At 32.0% G+C, this 23,397-nt stretch overlaps 1 protein-coding gene across 3 annotated transcripts in view; it reads left to right on the top strand.

Annotated features, from left to right (window-relative positions):
* The window catches only part of ROCK1 (Rho associated coiled-coil containing protein kinase 1), a 141,464-nt gene that overhangs the window by 58,135 nt on the left and 59,932 nt on the right, over window positions 1-23,397 (top strand). For all 3 annotated transcript variants that reach the window (XM_033087414.1, XM_033087413.1, XM_033087412.1), the window contains exons 3-10: window positions 3,083-3,183; window positions 3,736-3,873; window positions 6,447-6,622; window positions 7,491-7,575; window positions 8,810-8,954; window positions 9,264-9,402; window positions 12,160-12,251; window positions 21,023-21,182. In XM_033087414.1, the coding sequence (XP_032943305.1) occupies window positions 3,083-3,183; window positions 3,736-3,873; window positions 6,447-6,622; window positions 7,491-7,575; window positions 8,810-8,954; window positions 9,264-9,402; window positions 12,160-12,251; window positions 21,023-21,182 (1,036 nt within the window). The remainder of the gene's footprint in view (window positions 1-3,082; window positions 3,184-3,735; window positions 3,874-6,446; window positions 6,623-7,490; window positions 7,576-8,809; window positions 8,955-9,263; window positions 9,403-12,159; window positions 12,252-21,022; window positions 21,183-23,397) is intronic.

The raw sequence follows: 23,397 nt of genomic DNA, 5'->3' as shown, positions 1-23,397 counted from the left end.
CACTAAGTACAATGTGAAGTGGAGTCTGCTGAGATGTGTTACAAGTGATGGTAGTTAAAATTATGCAAGGTGCAGAAAAAGCCTTAGTTAGCCAAACTAACAAAGCTTGTGAAAACAAGGTATTTAAGCCTATGTTTATTCATTGTATATTCGAAATACCTACATCAGCAGGTATTTTGTGGAAAATATTTGAACCTATCATGTGCTATTGAACCACAATGTCAATGATAAATATCACGCACTCATGGACTTAACCATCGAATCATCAAATCTTAAAATTTTGTCAGAATTTGAAGCTGAACATCCCAATTTATCTTAGCATACAGCAAAGTTGATGGTTTAGCAATGCTAACATTTTATTGTGTTTTGTTTGTTAGTTGAGGATTGCTATGGTGTGGGGACAGAGCCTCAGAGAGCAGTTTCCAGGCTCTCGGCCTGACGTGGAAAGGTGCTGGCTCGGGTAGTAGATGGCCGTCAGCTGTAGCTAGTTGACCGTCAGCTGTGGCCCTTGAGCCATTGGCCACTAATATAATTGCTGCGGCTGCGTTAGGGAGTGAAGTTGAGGAGAGAGTCGGTCGGTTGGCAGAAAGCGGACAGCAGGTTGTACGTCGTGTGAATCCAGCCTCCAGTGAGACTATAGTGGTATGACTCCCCTACCTATGGCTCCGTGGGTGTTCCTTTTTGGTCTAGCCACGTCCTGCGTTCTTATGTGGGGAGCGGGACCAGAGGCCCCACAGGCCGCCCTGCACGACATATGGACTAAAGCATCCCCCCATCCCAATTTATATGTTGAAGCCCTAACCCTAAATATGACTACTTGGAGATAGGACCAATCAGGAGGCAGTTCAGGTCAAATGAGGTCATAAGGGTGGGGCTCTATTACGATAGGATTAGTGTCCTTATCTGTGTGCGCACACTAGGCAGAGGTCATGTGAGCACACAAAGACACAGGCAACCAACAAGCCTGGAAGAAAGGCATCATCAGAAACCAAACATACTGGTCCCCTGATTTTGGACTTCCAGCCTCTAGAACTGGGAGAAAACGAACATCTGTTGTTTACGCCTCCCAGTCTATGGTATTTTGTATGGCAGTATGAGCTAAGACAAGAAACAAGATGAAGGTTTTTCTGAATGAGAAAAACCACTCTCACCTGTCATTGAATTTTCATTGAACACTGATAGACTTTGGGAGTAAGTTTTTGCTCCAGATTTGATCTTTCTTAATGAATTCAAACTAAAATTAAAATACTAAATAGCACTTTTACACAAAAGTTAAATGTAACAAAGTCATTTGACAACTAATGTTGTTTGAATCACAAGTAATGCTTTCTACACTTCTTGTGCTGTCAGAAATTAACAGGAAGCAAGATCTTCATTCCCACACAAATTTGCAGCAGATGTATTTTCTGAGATCAAACTACAGACTTTATAACCTATTTATGGCTCTAAACTTTGTATAACCAGAGCCAGGGATCCTTTCTCAACCCAAAGGTTATTATATAATACATTATCCTGATTCAGACCTTTCTTGTATCTATTTTACATATTAAGCTGCTTTAAGCATTATTGTGAAAAATATTTTTGATGATTAAATAATTTTATAACTACTGGCCTGTAGGTAAATTTCAAGCTCCTTAACCAGTCGGGGGCTCTCCAGCCTCTCCTCCAAATCCTTACCAGAAACTTGATACTCCAGCAACCCAGAACTTCTTCTATACAGTTCCTCTGTGCCTTTTGCTTATATATTGCCCATCTGCCTACAGTATTCTCTCATTTCTTTTCCCCATATGGCTAACTGCTATTCTTCATTTTTGACTTGTTTCAGGTGTCATCATCTCCAGAAAGCCTTTTCTAGCTATCTTTCTCCCAGGCAGGCTTGGGTTAAGTGTCTTCCTTAGTACTCCACAATCTGTGCTTATGTCCTGTGTTGGTTTTTTATTTTTTTAATTTGTTTTCATTGTTTTTTTTCTGTTTCATTTGCTAATTTGAACTCCTTAATAGCAAGAACGATGTTTTAAAGTTGTCTTTATTTATCTACAGTGATTACTATAGATCCTATATGGCAGACACAAATATTTGTGCAGTAAATTGATTATTGTCTATATCTTTCTGGTGCATCTTGCAGTAAATATGTAATCTAAAATTAAATGTACTTATGTTTTATGTTATGTTTTATGTTAAATTAAATGTACTTATGTTTTATGTTTTATGTCATTCACCTGTGTGAATGAATAGGTGCTCTCTGTGCATGTATTTATTGGTCATAATGTACACAAACATTTGGGTTTATATATGCATTTAAAGAGAAAGACAAGAATATTTTATGCCGCTTTTATTAGGAACTAACTAGAACTTAAGTTTAATAGCTGTCCTGTGTTTTGTACAACTCTGAAATGTGAAGCTTTTCCATGTAATCTCATGCCAATGTTGACCCATGTGGATTAAAATAGCCCTATTTTAATCTATGACCAAATTAGGAATTAGAATATCTATCCAGTGGGGATTTGTAAATTATTGTAGTTTGTAGTATGACAGGTTTATATAAATAATTGCAGTGATTCCCACTGTGTTTTAAGTTAAAAAAATCTAAGTTCAAATAGAGGAATGTAATGAATGATACAAGTATGTGATTCTTTAGCATGTTTGCCTTTGGTATCTTATATTAGTTATATCTTTTTTAAAGGATCATCAAAACTGACTTGATAAAAAGAAAATTTTTATTAATCTAAAATATCTACTCATGGTTTCTCAATTCAAATTTGATGTGTACTTAAAATAGCAGGAAGTAACTAATTATCCTCAGTGTGTATTTATAGTATAATTGTTTTCTAAAACATTCTCTTAGGTCAGATTTTAATGAAAATTTTTTAATACTAGAGTGAGGTCATTCCAGAATTTGTTTAAGACAATTCTTAGTGCATTGAACATTTCTGTTTTATAACTTTACATTTTACTATACACTAAGTAATTCTTAATGAACTTTTTTGTTTTTCATTGTGTTTCTCAAGAACCTGAATGTAAAATAAGCAGTTTGTTTTGATGCTTCTTTGATTTAAAATTATAAACTTTTCTTTTCATACAGATAAAGACACAATAAATAAAATTAGAGATTTACGAATGAAAGCTGAAGATTATGAAGTGGTGAAGGTGATTGGCAGAGGTGCCTTTGGAGAAGTTCAATTGGTAATTTTAATGAGATTAAAAAACAATAACTTTTTTAAATTTAAAAAATCCACTTGTATGTTTAACATGTTCTTTGGGAAAATATTGTTTTTATAAAATTGTTGCTTTAAATTGCTGTAGACATTCTTGCCTAAGGATATGAAAGCCTAGAGTCAAATTCAGTAATGTGAGAGATTTTCCCCAGGTGTTCACAGGTAGAAAAAAAGTTTCAAGCATTCAAAGAGAAATCTTGCTCCTAATATTAGACTGTCTAAAATGCTAGGGAATAGTAAGTTTTATAAATAGGAAGCAGCATACATAGCAGGGTGGAGGTGGGAGTATGTGCTATAATATAGGGACAAAGATTTTTTGGTATTATTTGTTTTGGGTAATTAAAGCCTTGACATTTCTCTAGTTGGGATAATTCAGCAGAAGAGAAGAAATAAAAGTGGCTAGAATAATACTGTTAAATTAACAAGTGGCTAAAATCATTTAGTAAATTGTTCTGGGAAACTGAGCTTTAAATGTAAATGTTAACACAAAGTTCATTATTTTCCATTTTCAATTTTAAAGGTAAGGCATAAATCCACCAGGAAGGTGTATGCTATGAAGCTTCTCAGCAAATTTGAAATGATTAAGAGATCGGATTCTGCTTTTTTCTGGGAAGAAAGGGACATCATGGCTTTTGCTAACAGTCCTTGGGTTGTTCAGGTATGATTTTGCTACTGTTTCATTATTGCTATACTAGTTTGTAACTAAACGTATCTGAGAAGCTTAGCTTATTTTCCAGAACAGTAATAGAGAATTTATTGGCAATTATAGAATTTTTTAATACACCATTATTTTTTAAATCATTAAATTCAGTTTTATTCAATCATCTCTAGTAGGAAAGTAAGGCCAAAACAAAATAATTATGTTCCTGTAGAATTTAAATATTAGAACATTTAAATAATCTGCTTTGATTTGGGAGAAGTCATAAATTACTATACTCTATAAATAGATACTTTTTATTTAATATTGAAATTTAAGTTTTTTCTCAAATATGCGATCTTATTTGTTTAACTGTCTTTTCATCTATTTGTCTTTCATTTTGTGGAGAGCAAGGAATCAGAAAAATGAAGGGATGAGTGAGTTAAGCTAGGCCTCCAGATAATATTGTATTAGCTTTAGGCTTCCAGTGGAAAGGAAAATACCTTAGAAGTCAGTAGTTGTAGGTCCTAGTCTTAACCACCACAGGCCTATCTGTGCAGCAGTAGCCAAGTTTTTTACATCTCTGGGTCTCAGTTTCCTTCCTCAAAAATTGAAAGTTGGCTTAGATTTTCAATTGTGGAGATACCGCAGGTGCAGTCATAAGGACAAGCAGAAATTTGGGTAGGTTATCATTCTGGGTTTTCTATTTCTACCTCAAATAGAGCAGCTCCGTGTTTTTTTTCCACCTGTTTTATATGTTAGGGTCCCTATGTAAGATTTCATATGGGGAAAGGGAAGTCTTCTTTTGGTTTAAAAAAAAATAAAAACTAGGCTAGACTATTTCTAAATTCTTAACATGTATTTTATGATTTATTTATTTACAGTATTTAATGACTCATATCCTAACTAAGCATAGTAGTAATTGAGATAAAAAGGATGTAGAAAATGTTTAAGAGTTACACAATGAGACTTTCTATACTTGAAATGTCTGCTCAGTTTTTATCAGCTATGTAGAGCAGGGTTTTTTTGGGCTCAGTTATTATTGACATTTTGGCCAGATAATCCTTTGTTGTTCGGGGCTATCCTGTGCATTAGAGAATTTTTATCAGCATCCCTGGCTTCTACGCAGGTGATGTCAGTAGCAGCCTTCCCCACTCCCACATACCACTTGTAACAACAAAAAAAAATGTGTTCAGACATTGTTGAATGTCTCCTTGTGTTGGGAAGCGGGGAGAGATAATTGTCACCACTGAGTAGAGAACCGCTGATAGAGAAAATGTCAGGTGTTCCTTAGACAATTAAAAAAAACATGACATAACTGTTACTTTTAGGGTTAATTTACAACTTATGTACTTGAGACTTTGGTTTTCTTGATACATTGTCTATAAATAGGGTAAACTGCTACCAAAATCAACAGTGTTTCTTTCATTATGGTGCCCAATTGTATACTTTAATCTGGGATAGCCATGAGATGCCTATCCTTGGTTTCTTATCCTTCCCCAAAATATATTTTTAAATAAAAACAACTAAATTTGGAACTAAAATCACTAGGCACTATTAAAATATGAAACATAAAAAGGAATATTTTAAGACATAAATGTCAAGTTAAATTAGGTACATTTTTTTCTCTAGGGTTTATTAATTTTAGTTGGATTCTAATCTCATGTTTACTTAAAATGTCCTTTTGTAAATTTGCTCCTTTTAGCCTCAGCCCTGGTAACATAATAAATACACTTATTCCTTGTATTCTTGCTAATTTCATACCAATGGACATTACTCTTCCTGCTTTGACTCCAGCTGCTGCCCAAGTCTCCCTGCTTCTTTGTTAGCTGTTATTGCTCCTCCTCCTATTGACTGCTATCGTTTATTGAGCATCTCTTGTGCAAAGTACTTTCTTTTTCTTTTTTTTAATTAAAGTTTATTGGGGTGCTAAGTACTTTGTATATTCACTGATTTTTTATTTTTTAAACATTTTATTTATTTAAGTGTGTTTTTCCAGGACCCATCAGCTCCAAGTCAAGTAGTTCTTTCAATCTAGTTGTGGAGGGCGCAGCTAACAGTGGCCCACATGGGGATCAAACTGGCAACCTTGTACTCTAACCAACTGAGCTAACCGCTGCCCCAATATATTCACTAATGTTTTAGAATTCTAAAAGGCGATTAATCCCCATTAGGTATATCCCCTGTTTATAGTTTAATTGTACTTTTATTCATTGGACATTTATTAAGCACTTGCTAATTGCCAGGCATCCAGATGCTGACTGAGCATAAAAGTCAAACGAGATATATAGTCTGTTATATTCTTCTAGAAGGGATTATAGTGATAAAGACTCAGGGAGAATGAGTAAATTGCCTAGTAACACAGCGAATAAAGGACAGCTGAGACTTCTTGAGAATTGCAGTGTTGATATAAATTTAATAGTAAACCCCACCAAAGCACAACTTAAATTAGAACCAAAATATTTCTTCGCTTGGGAGACTTGTATATTCTTTATTGAAACTATTACAATTTTTAATTCAATTTTGTATTGTTATTTTGCCAACTTTAAATGAAACAATTTTGTTTAATCTTAATTTTTTTTGTATTTATATAGCTTTTTTATGCATTCCAAGATGATCGTTACCTCTACATGGTGATGGAATACATGCCTGGTGGAGATCTTGTAAACTTGATGAGCAACTATGATGTGCCTGAAAAATGGGCACGATTCTATACTGCAGAAGTAGTTCTTGCATTGGACGCAATCCATTCTATGGGTTTTATTCATAGGTAAAGATAAAAATGCTTTAAATTTTCTCATTTGTTGAAGAGAGAAGCTGAAGAGTACTTAAACTTTATTCGATTAGCATTTCCCACTCTAAATCTACCTATTCTCCTTCCATATGACATGAGCGGTATTTCAGAATTTAAAACTTTGAAATTTGTATTTTTAACATTTCAGCTTAATATTGATGTAAATGTATTTTATAATTTCCCTTAATCTGATTATATAGCTTTTATATGGTGTTCAGAAAAATAAAAATGGTAAGCTGGTTTTCTGAGGTATGTGCTAGAGTGTTAAATAGTTTTCATTTTTTAATATACAAATTAATTTGCTTTTGATTAATTTTATATACAAATTTTTAATATACAAATACATTTGCTTTTAATTAGAGACTAGGTTGTATTTACTTATTACAATAATTTCATTTGTTCTGTAAACACCACTGGAATCCAAATGTGCAGTTGCTGTGCTAAGTTCCAGGGGTACAAAAATGAAAATGACTTAGTCCTAGTCCTGGGGTTATTTATGTACTTATGTTGAGAAGTGTGTTTCAGTTACTTTTTATATCTAAGTGTTACACTTTTTTATGGTTATTCTCTCTCAAATGATTTGATTTTCTCCCTGGAAGAATCAACTTCTACTTAAAAAGAAAGGGAATATTATATATCTTCTTCTGAGGCATTAAAATATGAAGGGGTTTCCCTGCTGAAGTTCAATTTATAAATGTGGTTAGAGAGCACACACAGATCAAAAGTGGCTTTATCTACATTGACTGAGGATACATGGCCTAAAATAACTGACTCATGTAATTTTTATCAGTTTCTGATCTGTTTCAGAAATGCTCTACTGGTTGTTTTTTTTTCCTCCCCTTAGAGATGTGAAGCCTGATAACATGCTGCTGGATAAATCTGGACATTTGAAGTTAGCAGATTTTGGTACTTGTATGAAGATGAATAAGGTTAAACAATTAGATTTTAATTTAGTTTTTACTAATTCAAGACAAATGCTTTTAAGAAAATATTATAGGAATTTACTGACTATAGCTGGGCTTGTACAGAATTGATGTGACCTGTCTCTTTTGTTGAAATTGATGCCATGGTTTCAATGTTGTATTATTAACTTGTAAGCTATTTATTTTTTCCTCTTTATTTAGAGTAAGTGTAGATTGCCAGATTTACTAAATCCTTTATCGTAACTGTATAATATACACTATTGGTAACTAGAAATGGAATTAGTCACTAAATACTAATGCCAGGGTTAAAATTAGTTTCATAAATATTGGATTTCAGTAATGTGTGTATTTTTTAATGTTTCACTTGGCCTCCTATTAACATGTAAAAGATCTTATTTATTTTAAGAGTCAATCTTAAGAGATACCAATTCTCATTATTTATATAAAAAAATAACATATACATAGTTGAAGTAGCAATTATACTGCTTTATTTTCAGTTAAAACAGTTTATATTCATTCTTTGGAACTTAATTACAGAACAATGTCTAGGAAGTTGTATTTATTATTTTATAAGGAAAATTATTGCTTAGAAGGAAACACATGAGAACTTTTGTGTGAACATTTAATTATAATTCTGTTGCATTAACACTAGCTAAATTAAGTAACAAGGATGAAGAGTTTTTGGTTGTTTTGTTGTTGAGAAAGTTAATATGCATATTAGATATTCAGTATGCTTAACACTATTGTGCCCTTTCTCCCATACACATTCCTCCCCATCTTATATTTGTACAGTCAATTCTTGTATACGTTTTCTTCAGTTTCAAGCATTGTTAAATTGAATGGCTATTGTAGTAAAAATAATTAAATCATTTATATATTAATGTTATCAAATGATTCATCCTGTTTGCCCCTCAGTCAATTTGCATTGGTTTATATACTTGCTATCTACGTTTAAAATGAGATCATTATATTGGCACAACTGGGGGAATAATACATATTGGCAATGTGTCTTTCTAGTGGCATAATTACAAAATAAAAAATTACTGCTGTATACATATGCATATTGTGACTATACTGTGTGTGTGTGATTAAGTTATTCGTTCATTTTTGTCAAGTTTGCATTACATTTTAATATATTTTATAGCCCAAAGATTTAGAGTTCTATAGATTATATTAAAATCATTTTAAATGACTGAGACTTTATATTTGTATCCTAATCAAAATTTGACCTTCTTTTCAGGAAGGTATGGTACGATGTGATACGGCAGTTGGAACACCTGATTATATTTCCCCTGAAGTATTAAAGTCTCAAGGTGGTGATGGTTATTATGGACGAGAATGTGATTGGTGGTCAGTTGGAGTATTTTTATATGAGATGCTTGTAGGTGAGTAAAGGAGGATTCTGTGTACCTCTAAAATAGTTACTCATCCCAAGACTTGTCTCTTGGTTTCTTCTATTAAAATATTTATTACATTAAGCAGTGTTGATTTTGTTTGTAGGGAACAAACTGATCCAAACTTGCTTTTAAAAAGCTGTTTAGAAGTTTAAAGCAACTTTGTGACATATTTCTTTTTACATATTAAGTGTATGTTTTCAGTTTATGTATACTTAGTAATCTTTAAACAAGTAACATTGACTCTGCCTTTGAAACTGATTTTTTTATTTTCTTTTGTTTTCCGTATCAATTTTTCAGGTGATACACCTTTTTATGCAGATTCTCTGGTTGGAACTTACAGTAAGATTATGAACCATAAAAATTCACTTACCTTCCCTGATGATAATGACATATCAAAAGAAGCTAAAAATCTTATTTGTGCCTTTCTTACTGACAGGTAAATAATCTTAACATTGAGTTTTTTTCTATTTATCCTAAGCAAATTCTCATTTTGCTGCTTAGTTTTTAAAGTCTGTATCTGAGCCCCTATGTTTGAACTATTGGAATAAAAATGTTACCATTCCCAAAATCATGCATGACAGTGAAACCCAATATAATTTTATGATTTTCTGGATACCTTTTCTGGATCTCAACTCACTTGCTTTATCTAAGAAATTAAGATAGAACATATTCTTTTCTGATGGCTAGACCAGATGATTCTTTTTATTTCATTGTTAACTTTTTAACTTGGTTAAGCATAAAAATGATGGTATATTTTATTGAGTCTGAGATTTTTTTTTAATATGTTAACATTTCTGAAAATAGAGTGTATCTTACAATCAATGGCATGTATTAATTTATTTGGGGACATTTATTCCCTAGTGATAGAAAAATGATGATGCATCTTCCAATTGACAGCATTTAAGATAACACTGTGTTGTATACTTGAAATTTGCTAAGAGAGTAGAACTTAAATGTTCTCATTCCCCCACCCTCCCAAAAAAAGATAAATATGTGAGGTGAAAGATGTGTTAATTAACTCGATGGGAGAATCCTTTCACAATGTATACATATATCAAATCATCATGTTGTACACTTTATCTTAAAATGTTCTCAATTATACCTCCGTAGAGCTAGGAAAAGGATTTAATTATATACGGTATGTGCTTGTTGAAATTAACTACATAATGCAAAGCTATAAAATGGAAATATATTTCCTATCTCCTTCTAGAGATAGTCATTGATACGATGTCTTCCAGATTTAAGAAATATTTTTATAAATGTATATGCATGTGTGTGTTTTAGAAACAAAACTAGCCTGTTACTGTATTTTGCCCAAATTTGTGAGGGAAAAATAAGGATGTGAATTATACATGGGTAGTACTAATTCCATATCTATATAAATGTTTTTAATTCTTTTGTTTGTGCTTATGAGTTAAAAGTGTGGCTTTAGAAATGAGTAATGATATCCATATGCAAAATAATGTCCTGGAATACAATAATCGGTTTTGTTGAACTTAAGACAAAGTTGTAACAACGAATAGTTCTTGGCCTTCTATGATGTGTCAATATTGTAAATTTGTTACCAGTACGTAAAATTTCTTGTACCTTGTATCTGTTCTTGTGTTTTATAATACTTGTTACATAAAGTTTTTTGTCATAATATGTTAAGAAAGAAATGCTATAATTCCTTTATAATATAAAACACAAGTACCTAAATGTAAACAAATACAAATTTGAATTAAAAAATTAAAATGAAAGATTTTTTTCCCCTGAAAGTTTGGGCCCAAAATGTGGGTACGCATTATATACGGGAGCGTATTATACAAGGCTAAATACAGTTTGTATACCCTTGTGGTTTAATTTTTAAATTTAAATATGAACCAGATGGCTTACTCAGATTACATTTAACATTATATTTGTACGTTGTTAATTTAAATAGTAGAGAGACCTAGATACTTTTAAATATATTTCAATTTCTAATTTAATTAAAATTAACTTACATCCCTTAGAACCTGAAATGTATAGTTTTTTCAGATTTTTACATTTTAATGTATGTGCTATATAAATATTAGTACTGTGATGTGTGTTAGGTGCTAAGGATATACCATGTTTCCCCAAAAATAAGACCTAGCCGGACAATCAGCTCTAATGCGTCTTTTGGAGCAAAAATTAATATAAGACCCGGTATTATATTATATTATACTATACTATACTATCCTGTATTATATTATAATATGTTATACGTTATATTATACTATACTATGTTATATATTATGTTATCTTATATTAATTTTTGCTCCAAAAGACGCATTAGATCTGATTGTCCGTCTAGGTCTTATTTTCAGGGAAACAGGGTAGAAGTGAACAAGATACACAGCCACTGTTCTCCACTACCTCATAGTCCTTTGGAGGAAATAATGATATGAGACACTTATCGTACAGAGAGGGAGGTACTCTTAATTAAGTAGTGTGTGCCATAGAATCATGGAGAGGTGCACCACTCCAGTCTGGGAGAGTCAGGGAAAAAACTTCTTTAAAAAATATCATATATCTAAAGCAGTTTATCTTTTAACTCATGGAAAATATTGGAATTCAGGGTATTCTTATTGTTTATAAGCACTCTACTAGAGAACAAAAGTTGCTAAGTTCCTCTTTCAAAATAAGCTCTAGGCACGTTTTTAAACACTATCTCTTATGTTCACTGAAAAGGCCAGGAATTAATACCTTATCCTACTAAAGCTCTCAAATTTGGTCAGAAATATTTAATAGATTATAAAATGGAAATTTAAAATTTAAAATGCCTTTCTGAGCTTTTGTTAGTTTCTGGTTTGAAGTAAAGTTGTTGGTTGCAAAAAATGTATAACTACCACTGTTTTAAAACGCTATTGGGAAAATTCACTGTTTTTAATTCATTATGCTAATGAAGAAAGGTGAATGATTCATCTGGATTTCATTGACAATAGAAAGTCATGGAGTATCAACAGATCTTTTTTTTGTATATTTTTTTCTTTAAAAAATTATTTAATATTCTCAGTCTTGAACTTATTTTTTATTTAAAATGAAAATTGTGCTGAAGATCAGTATAATTTCAGGGTGACTTAGAACTATATTTAGCATCCTGCACAGATTTAGAATCAAGCCCACAAATAAACCTGGACAGATTATAATATCTTCAATGATTAGTAACTTTTCTCCTTCCCTCTCTTTTCAGAGAGGTGAGATTAGGACGAAATGGTGTAGAAGAAATCAAACGACATCTCTTCTTCAAAAATGATCAGTGGGCTTGGGAAACACTCCGAGACAGTAAGTTACTTTTTCTTGCACATTATACTGAATATTTGAAAGTAATGGTAAATAGTCTGTTGAAATTGCCTTGCTAATATATGTGTATATCTGATGAAAATCTAAAGTATACAAATGCAATATGGGTGTTGTCTTAACCTAGTTAAAAGAGAGTATATTTGATAATATTAGGAAAATTGTATTGCTGCTGCTTTTACATCCCTCTCAAGATACCAAGATGAAATACTATGTACCTGTAGTGGAGCTGGGCTCAGGAGTCGTAAGTTGATATTTGATCTTAGTTGAATTGCTTTTTGTTTTAGATGTTAGTATCTCAGTCAATGAATGGAAGAGTCAATGAATAACAGGTAATGAAATTAAAATATATTTCTTGTGAAAATACAAGTATTTTTACTAAAACCTAAAATAAAATATATGGTTCTATTATTGATAAATATAAGTAAAATATTAATTTGTATGAGGATATAGGAAATTAGGGTATATTGATTCCGTCAGGGTTGCAGCTTACAGTTCAGAAATAAAAATATGTAGTGTGCAAGAAGTTCATTTTTGGTTAGTTTAGAAAATCTCCCTATTTCAAAAAACAGTTAAAATTATATAATTTCACAGAAAACCTCGTTCAACATTGCTCGATCAAAATGATAATGGCAACAAAGTTCCCATCATCTTTGTGGATTTGGGAGGCTAAGAATTTATCTTTCCCCTGTTGAAGACTCATGAATTTTTTCCCCCTTTTCACTATCAAAGAAAGCATAGTGGATACGAGCCCCTCTCTTCTTGCTGTAGCAATAGCAATGAATAGTAATGGAAATGGACTCACTATGTGGTTTTAGAAACAGTTATAAATTAGTTATTTGTCTTAAGGACGGCCTATCTATTTGAGACTGTGAGGGATAGTTCTTTCAGGAGAGAAAACTCTTGTTAATTTTGAAGAACTAGGTCATGTAGGTTTGCCAAAATTAGTGAAGTATCCTAGTTATCAAATATTTTAAAAGAAGTAGTTATATTGCCTTTTAGTATGGTACATTCATTCTACTAAGCTATAAAATTGACTGAGGGGGGGAAGGGAAATAAAAAATTCCTGTGGAAATTAAGAAATTGTACCTCTACAAAGAATGACATTGAATGACCCACTATTGGAGAAGTTACAGGAGCAACTTGACATTGGGAGAATTTATTAACAGCTATACACCAGGAAATAAGGAACTTCCTCTTCCTCATAAGTAAATATGACATGATTGTTGTCTTCATGCTGCATGAAAAACTGTTGCAAGACAGATTGAGTAGAAAGAAAGAGAGGTGATGAATGGTTGCATTGAAAAGCTTTGTGTTACTATTCAATTTAAGCCCTTAGTAACATTTAAGAATGCTGAAAACATACAAATCTGATTATAAATCTGAAGAAAATTTAAATGAAGACTAAAGAAATACAAAGTATCTTTTGTATTGCTTTAAATTTTTTTGCAAAGTGAAGCAGTGCATAAATAACTATAAAGTAACCACACAGTAAATGACTCTAAAAAGTAGGGAGAATATATTTTTTTGTATTGGAAGACTTATATTAATTATGAGGAGCAGTAACCTAGTCAACAAATATTGAACACCTACTGTATGCTGAGCACCATTCTATTTCAGACAGTAGGAAAACAACAGTGATCAAACCAGCAAACATTCTTTACGTTGTGAAGCTCATAGTGTAGTGGCATTGTGGAGTCCAAACCAATGGCATTTTATGATATTGTTATACCTCCTTAATATAACTGTTTATAGTTATGGAAAAAGCAGGTAAAGTGAATTACTTCATTGATTTAAGTCAAAAGAACTTTAAAGAATGTCTGTAATTAGGTAATTTGTTAGTATTATCACTTGTATTTTTTTTTAAAGATTTATATTATCTATCGCTTTGCTATAGTATACTTAGATTTAACATACTTAAAACTTTTTGATAGCTTTTCCTAATCCTAATACCTCCTATTTTATAGTTATTGTTTAAAAAAAGACAGAAAAATTAAAGTCTGTAGTATTTATTGTTCTCTTCTTCCCTTTCCCTCTCCCTATCCCTTCTTCACTTCCCACCCCTAAAATACCAAGAATACTTTTATTCTGAACTGACCTCTCTGACCTTCTAAGTTTTCTAACATTACGTAACAGTTGTAATTCTTTATAATTTTTTTTGACTGTCCAATTTTCTTTGGCAAAATTGCTTACCTTTTGCAAATAATAGTTCTTTTGGTAGTTTTACCACTTTCATGTCTACAAGTTACAGTGGTAATTAATTAATCTTTATCATCTTTTCCTTGGTGGTGTGGGAGAAGGATACAAACTAGCCTGATTTTTTACAGAATTTCCATGAGCTTCCTGATCTTACTCAGTGCCTCTTAATTTAGAGGCACAAAGTATAACGATTGTAAAATTACTTTTCCACCCATTTGAGATAGAATTAAATGACAGGAATGAGATTAAAGATAGAAGGCAGAAGAAATGAAAAGACCTAAATAACTTGCTACAAGTCATATTGCTAGTAAATGACAATGTCAGGATTCAAATCTAACTCCAAAGCCTTTGATCTTCCATAATAGCACATACCACTTAAAGATTTCCACTATTCAGTATTATACAGACTAGAAATGTAAGGAATCGATACTTGTTGGCAGTTGAATTTGGAGAAAAGAAAATAACACTTATTACATATAATAATACATTTGTAATAACACTTTGTTAATATTTGTTAACTTACAAAACACTTTGCCATTCAGGACCTCATTTAAGATATTGCAAGTACTTAATCCACCTATAGCTGGTGAGAAATACACAAGGTGGTAACAGTGCTGTCGGCTCATGAGGAAAGTTCTCAGTTCAGTTAAAAACAAATAAAATTGATTGTCTCTAAGCACATATATACTATTTTAAGTTCTGTAGACTAAGTCCAGTATCCTCTCTTTCAGAGTTACATTCTCATGGGAGAGATTATCAGTATAGGCTTAGTGAATAAAGAATTTAGGGTCTAATAAGTTGCACGTCTTAGGCGTTTAGACCTTCTCACTGTTACATTGGGCTTTAAAAAAAAACTTTCAGAAGAATTATCTTTTTATTGTAGTAAAGTATATATAACATAAAATTAATCATTTTAACCATTTATTTTAGTGTACAGTTCAGTGGTACTAATCAACTTCACATTGTGCAACCATCACCACCTTCCATCTCCAGAACTTTTTTATCATCCCAGACTAAATTTCTGTACACATTAAATAATACTCACCATTCTTCTCTAACTCTAGCCCCCCAGTAGCCACTATTCTGCTTTGTTTCTATGAATTTGACTGCTCTGGGTACCTCAGATATCATCCTTTTGAGATTGACTTATTTCACTTAATCTTTGGGGTTCATTAATGTTACAGCATTTCTCAGAATTTCATTCCATTTTAAGGCTGAATAATATTCCATTGTGTTTTATATACCACATTTTTTAATCCATTCATTTATTAATAAACATTTGGAATGCTTGTACATTTTAGCTATTGTGAATAACGCTTCTCTAAACATTGGTGTACAAATATGTGTTGGAAGTCATTGCTTTCCATTCTTTTGAGTTAATTTTTATATATGGTATAAGGATACTGTCCCTGGTCTTACCCCTAGATGCCAATAACATACCTCCCTCAGTCTGACAACTGAAAATGTACTTAAGCATTACCAAATGTCCCCTAGTCAGCAAAATGGTTTTAAAATGGAAAACCAGCATTTTAAAGTAAAACTTATGCCAAGACCTTTTTTTTTCAGTAGTTTCAGTGTACAAAACAACATAGTCATTAGACATTTACACCCCTTACAAAGTGATAACCCCTCCACATCTACTACCCCTCTAACATAGTACATAGCTATTATAATACCATTGACTATATTCCCTATGCTATATTTCATACCCTGTGACTATATATATATATATATTATAGTTGACATTCAATATTATTTTCATGTGTATAGCACATTGGTTAGGCATTTATATAATCTATGAAGTGATCCCCCTGATTAGTCCAGTACCCCTCATATCTTTACAACATTATGGATGATACTCCTCATACTGTATTTCATACCCTGTGAATGTTTTGTGACTGCCAATTTGTACTTTCTAATCCGCTCACCTTCTCCCCCATCCATACCCCCCTCCCATCTAGCAACCATCAGATTTTTTCTCTGTATCTATGCGTCTATTTCTGTTTTGTTTGCTCGTTTATTCTGTTTTTAGATTCCACATATAAATGAGACCATATGGTATTTGTCTTTCTCAGTCTGACTTATTTCACTTGAGCATAATACCCTCTAGGTACATTCATGATGTTGTAAATGGTAAGATTTCATTCTTTTTTATTGTAGAATAATACTCCATTGTATAAATGTACCACAGTTTCTTTATCCACTTGTCTATTGATGGGCATTTCTGTTATTTCCATATCTTGGCTATTGTGAATAGCGCTGCAGTAAACATATATTTCTTCGAATCAGTGTCTTGAATTTCTTTGGATAAATACCCAAGAGTGGAATTGCTGGGTCATATGGTAGTTGTAGTTTTAATTTTTTTGATGAACCTGCACATTGTTTTTCATAGTGGGTGCACCAATTTGCAATCCCACCAACAGGGCATGAGGATTCCCTTTTCTTCACATCCTCACCAACACTTGTTGTTTGTTGATTTATTGATGAGAGCCATTTTGACAGAAGTGAAGTGGTATCTTCTTGTGGTTTTTATTTGCATTTCTCTGATGGTTTGTGACGTTGAGCATCTTTTCCTACGTCTATTGGCCACCTGTATGTCCCGTTTGGAGAAATGTCTTTTCATGTCCTCTGCCCATTTTTTAATTCGATTGTTTTTTGGTATTGAGTTGTATGAGTTTTTTATAAATTTTAGATATTAAACCCTTATAAGATGTATCATTGGCAAATACGTTCCTCCCATTCAGTATGATGTCTTTTAGTTTTGTTTAATGGTTTCCTTTGCTGTGAAAAAACTTTTTAGTTTGATGTAGTCCCATTTTTTTATTTTTTATTTTGTTTCCCTTGTCTGAAGGGATATATATCAGTGACAATATTACTAAGGGTAATGTCTGAGAGTTTACTTCCTATATTTTCTTCTAGGAGTTTTATGGCTTCAAGTCTTACATGTAAGTCTTTTAATCAATTTTGAGTTTATTCTCCTATATAGTGTAAGAAGGTGGACCAGTTTCATTTTTTTTTGCATGTATCTGTCCAGTTTTACAGCACCATTTATTAAATAGTCTGTCTTTACCCCAATGTAAATTCTTGCTTCCTTTGTCATAGTATTAAATGACCAGATAGGTATCAATTTATTTCTGGGCTCTGTATTGTGTTCCATTGATCTATGTGTTTGTTTTTATGCCAATACCATGCTGTTTTAATTACTGTAGTCTTGTAGTATAATTTGATATCAGATAGTGTGATATCTCCTGCTTTGTTCTTATTTCTCAGGATTGCCATGGTAATTTAGGGTCTTTTATAGTTCCATATAAATTTTAGGATTATTTGTTCTAGTTCTGTGAAAAATATCATTGGTATTTTGATGGGGATTGCGTTGAATCTGCACATTCCTTTGGGTAGCATGGACATTTTAACTGTACTCTTCCAATCCATGAGCATGGTATATGTTTCCATTCATTTGTATCTTCTTTAATTTCTTCTTCAATGTCTTATAATTTTCTGAGTATAAGTGTTTTACTTTCTTGGGTAAATTTATTCCAAAGTATTTTTTTTTTTGATGCAATTGTAAATGGGGTTGTTTTCTTAATTCTCTTTCTCATAGTTCATTATTGGTGTATAAAAATGCAATCAATTTCTGAATATTAATTTTGTATCCTGCTACTTTACTAAATTCATTTATCAGTTCTAATAGATTTTTGGTGGAATCTTTGAGGTTCTCTAAATATAGTATCCTGTCACCTGCAAATAATGATGATTTTACTTCCTCCTTTCAAATTTAGATGCCTTTTATTTCTTTTTCTTGTCTGATCACTGTGGCTAGAACTTTTAGTACTATGTTGAATAAAAGTGGTGATTGTGGATATCCTTGTCTTCTTCCTGATCTTAAGGGGAATGCTTTTAGCTTTTCCCCATTGAGTATGATATTAGCGGTGGTTTTTGTCATATACGGCCTGTATGATGCTGAGATATGTTCCCTTTATTCTCACTTTGGTAAGAGTTTTTACCAAAATTCATTTTATCATAAATGAATGCTAGATTTTGTCAAATGCTTTTTCTGCATCTATTGATATGACCATAGGATTTATTTTTCATTTTGTTTATGTGGTATATCTCATTAATTGATTTTTGGATATTGAACCAACCTTGCATACCAGGAATGAATCCTACTTGATTGTGGTGTATGATCTTTTTAATTTATTGCTGAATTCGATTTGGTAATATTTTGTTGAGGATTTTTGCATCTATGTTTATTAGGGATAACAGCCTATAGTATTCTTTGTTTGTAATGTCTTTGTCTGGTTTTGGAATCAGGGTAATGATGGCCTCATTAAATGAGCTTGGGAGCCTTCCCTCCTATTGGATTTTTTTAAATAGTTTGAGGACAATAGGTGTTAATTCTTTTTTAAATGTTCTGTAAAATTCACCTGTGAAGCCATCTGGTCCAGAGCTTTTGTTTGTTGGGAGCTTGTTGATTACTAATTCAATTTTATTGTTAGTATTCGGTCTGTTCAGATTTTCTGTTTCTTCTTGATTCAGCCTTAGAAGATTGTATGCTTCTAGGAATTTCTCCGTTTCTTCTAGATTGTCTAATTTGATGACATATAGTTGCTCATAATATTTTCTTAAAATTTTTTGTATTTTTTTTGGTGTCAGTTGTCACTTCTCTTTCATTTCTGATTTTATTTATTTGTATCTGGTTAGAAGTTTGTCAATTTTTTTCCCGCCAAAAAACAGCCCTTACTTTCATTGCTCTTTTGTATTATTTTTTCAGTCTCTACTTCCTTTATTTCTGCTCTGATCTTTATTATTTCCTTCCTTCTGCTCACTTTGAGCTTTGTTTGCTGGTTCTTTGTCCAGTTCCCTTAGCTGTAAAGACAGATTGTTGATTTGAGATTTTTCTTGTTTCTTCAAGTAGGCCTGCACTGCTGTGAATTTCCCTCTTAGGATTGCTTTTGCTGTGTCCCATAGATTTTGTGTTGTGTTTTCATTTTCATTTGTCTCAAGGTATCTTTTGATATTTTTCCTTGATCTCATTGTTGACCCATTTATTATTTAGTAGTATGTTATTTAGTCTCCATGTGTTTGTGTGTTTTTCAGTTTTTTTCTTGTAATTGATTTCTAGTTTCATACCACTGTGGTCAGAGAAGACACTTGTTATGAATTCAATCTTCTTAAATTTATTGAGACTTGTTTTGTGACCTAATATGTGGGCAAAGACCATAATTGACTTACATACTTCACCAGGAAGAAGAGATGACTTTTTTCTTACTCATTTTACAAATTAGGCAGTTACTATTACTAGGGAACTAGAATTGTCTAGTCAGACAGTTTTCTTGACCATTAAGTAAGAAAAGGCCTTTTCTCATTCATTGTTAGTCAGTATTACAGTTTCTTTGGTTTAAATGTATTGTTTCATTCCCAAATTCATCAAATAGTTCACTGTATCTGAGATGCACATCAGTATTTCTTACCTGGAATACCCAGATGATGCAATAGAAAAATTCCTTTATGTAAAAGATTAAGACCATAAAACTAGTTCAGTTGTTTTTGTTTTGTTTACTTCATCTTTATCTTTTTCTCTAAAGAAACATGAAATGATTGTATCTAAAATAATTATTCAATATTTTAATGATAATTTTACAGTGATCTGTGTTGTACTCCGTGTACTTTTGTATCTTTAAAGTAAAAAACATTTTTCCTAAAATTTAGTTCTGGATGTACTCTCTATAGCAAGCCCCGAAGAAGATATTAGTGTTAGTTTCATATGGTATTTTTTCTTGTTTTATGAAGATTTAAGCATTGCCATGTATGGTTTTATATTATTAAATATATATGAGTTTTGTTCCCCTACCAAATATGTAACTTTTCAAGATTCTGTGTCCATGTTTTGTATCCTTGCTATTTTTCCTTATGGCCATTTCATAAATACCTCACTGAGTTATTCCTTAATCACTTTTTTCAGGGAAGATAGCCAGTCTAAAAATATAATTCAAAATAATTTGCTCCTTGTAACTTAATCTTATAGAGATACTGAGTTTGGGGGCAGGGATTATCTAGATTTTAGATAAATAAAGGTATTTCAGTACCAAATTATTTTATCCAGGACTACTAAGAAGTAACCTTGATTTCTAGTCTGCTATAAGAGCATATGAACAAACAAAATACTGTGTTTGAGCCTAAAGAACTTTGAGTATAATTTGTTATGGTATAGTTTATGGAAAATCTTTTCTGTGGTTCTAAGTGCTTTTGCATATTTTATACTATGGTGTATTCTAAAACGAATCTTAACAATACTTGTAATATTTAGATTAACTTGAGGTATAGATGATACTTACAGGCACTTTTGAAGATAATTGTTTCATAAAACTATGTGTGATCAATATCAATTGATTAATAATCTTAATAAAGCTTACTATAATAGGATTCAGCCCATTTGAAATTTGTAGTTCATAAGTTATGTGTATGTAGAAACTATTTGTAGTTGGTTTGGAATCTTTGCTTCACTTTATTTTTATATCAAATTTGAAGTGAACTTCTGATTTTGTTTTTATTTTTAGCTGTAGCACCAGTTGTACCTGATTTAAGTAGTGACATTGATACAAGTAATTTTGATGACTTGGAGGAAGATAAAGGAGATGAAGAAACATTCCCCATACCTAAAGCTTTCGTTGGCAATCAACTACCTTTTGTAGGATTTACATATTATAGCAATCGTAGGTAAGTGTAGCAGTCGGAGCTAAACGTTGATTTTTAAGGATAAGTACTAACTTTGTTATATTTTCTTAGGCATATCTAAAAATCATTTTAAGAACATTTAAAGTATCTTAATATGCCATTTTTCAGGAACACATGATATTTGTAGTATTTGATATTTAATTTTTTTCAGACTCATCCATGTTCTGGATATTGTTTTTCAGAAATTCTTTGCTAAATGATATACTGTATATCTTCAAGTTATAAAAATTAATAGATTAAAAGATTCTATTAATACTGATATTTTTGGTTAATTTTGTTATGCAAAGAATTCTCGTTTTTTAATACATTTTGGAACAATGAATAATTTTCTAGTATAATCATCACTATCTTGATGTTCACAAAGGCCTATAATTTTCAGGTCTTCAAAAATTGATTCCTTCCAAAAGTACTAAATGAATTCACTATGTCGTGTAGTATGTAAGACCTTGTGACCATAGGCAGATAACTTGAACCTTTTATGCCTCTATTGCCTTAAAAATAAGGATGAGGAGGATGATAATATTTTTCTCATAGTGTTGATGTAAGGATTTAGCAAATCACAAGAGTAAAACAGAACAATGCTTTGCATGGAGTAAGCACTCAATGTTAATTTATTAGTATGAGCTAATGTTAGCTTTAGTTATTTCAAGTAGACTTGAGATATAAGTTAAATATTTAACATTATTTCACTTTGCTGAGCATTCATTTATTCATTCATTTAACAAACACGTTTTGACATCTTACTGTCGGGTTCATACTAAGCACCACGGTACAGAGAGAGGATGAAGAAGATATAGTACCTTTTAAGATGCTCATATCCTAGTGAGGATATGGATAAATTGTACAATATAGGTTGATAAGTGCTGCACAATAGAAATCTAAACAAAGTGCTGCACCAGCATACAGTGAATCATATGGCAACATTTACTAGATAGATGTATCAACTCTATTTATTATTAAATTTATTTTATGTGCTTCTGATCAAATTATAGTCCATTAGACTGTTACTACATATTTGAATTGCTTGGAGTAATTATTAAATTTGAGGTTATTATAAACTAACCTTATTTTAAAGTGAGGATCATTTTAGTCAAAACTTTTATAAGAGCTGATTCAGGTCAAGTTTAGAAAACAAGAAGGCAATTTAGTCTTGGCTTGTGAAATTTTTCTAATAACTCAACTATAAGACAATACTGAATACTTTTTGTTGTATCACCAACCAGGTACTGGTAGGTAGTATTTGCGTTTTGACCCTTAGAAAAGTCCAATATTTTAATCCTTTTTCTCTTCCTAACATTTCATGAGTATAATATTATAGCTATTTTTTGTTGACATACATACACAGTGAAACTTCAAAGTGGTTTTTGCTGAAGCATCCTTTTTATTGTTTTGTATTTTTATCAGTTATTCTTGGGTTGGTTTCTGAAACACTCTAGATTTTGAGTTAATTACTTTACTTAGGTTTATGCAAAGGTCATTTTCAATTAAACATTGCATTGTCATGCATTTGATTATGTTGTCTGGTTTTTCCTTGTATTCATATGTTGTATATATATCCCAAACTAACTTCTTAGTTTCTTAAAAGTAGAAATTGTACTCTATTCTTAAGCACCACCACCTTATTGAGTATTATGAGTTGTGATCAAAAAATACGGTGAATGCTGCTGCCACATGCCATCCAACGGAAAGGCAGGGGTCTCCAATATGGGAGGCAGTGCGTCGAACCTTAGTAAAACTTTGTGACAAGTTTCAACTTGTTTGGTGCAGTTAGTTGGGTGTGAGCTACGGTTGAGAAAAGGTGTGTTTTAAAGTGTGCCATAAATCATCCTCCATCATGATAGCGCTCTGTTTTACACATCACTTCTGGTATATGGCAATTTCTGTCATATAAAAACATTATGGTGTGTCTTCGTCCACCTTATTCACCAGATCTGGCACCATGTGACTTCCCCAAAGTCAAAATGATTCTGGATATTGAGGCAGCCACAACAGCTCAACTAAAGACACTCATGAAAGAGGGCTTCCAGAACTGCTTCAGAAAGTGGCAAGAACAATGGGATAAGTGTGTTCGAAGTGAGGGGGAGTATTTTGAGAGGGATTAATGGCAATGTGTCTTTTACTGTAATACACTTTTTTAAAATTTAGACATTTACCATATTTTTTGATCACACCTCGTGTAATGTTTAGTAATTGCTTA

The sequence above is a fragment of the Rhinolophus ferrumequinum genome, chromosome 19, assembly GCF_004115265.2.
Source record: "Rhinolophus ferrumequinum isolate MPI-CBG mRhiFer1 chromosome 19, mRhiFer1_v1.p, whole genome shotgun sequence".
In the NCBI taxonomy this organism is placed as follows: domain Eukaryota; kingdom Metazoa; phylum Chordata; class Mammalia; order Chiroptera; family Rhinolophidae; genus Rhinolophus; species Rhinolophus ferrumequinum.
The sequence above is the reverse complement of the archived record's forward strand: the minus strand, read 5'-3'. Positions and strand labels throughout refer to the sequence as shown.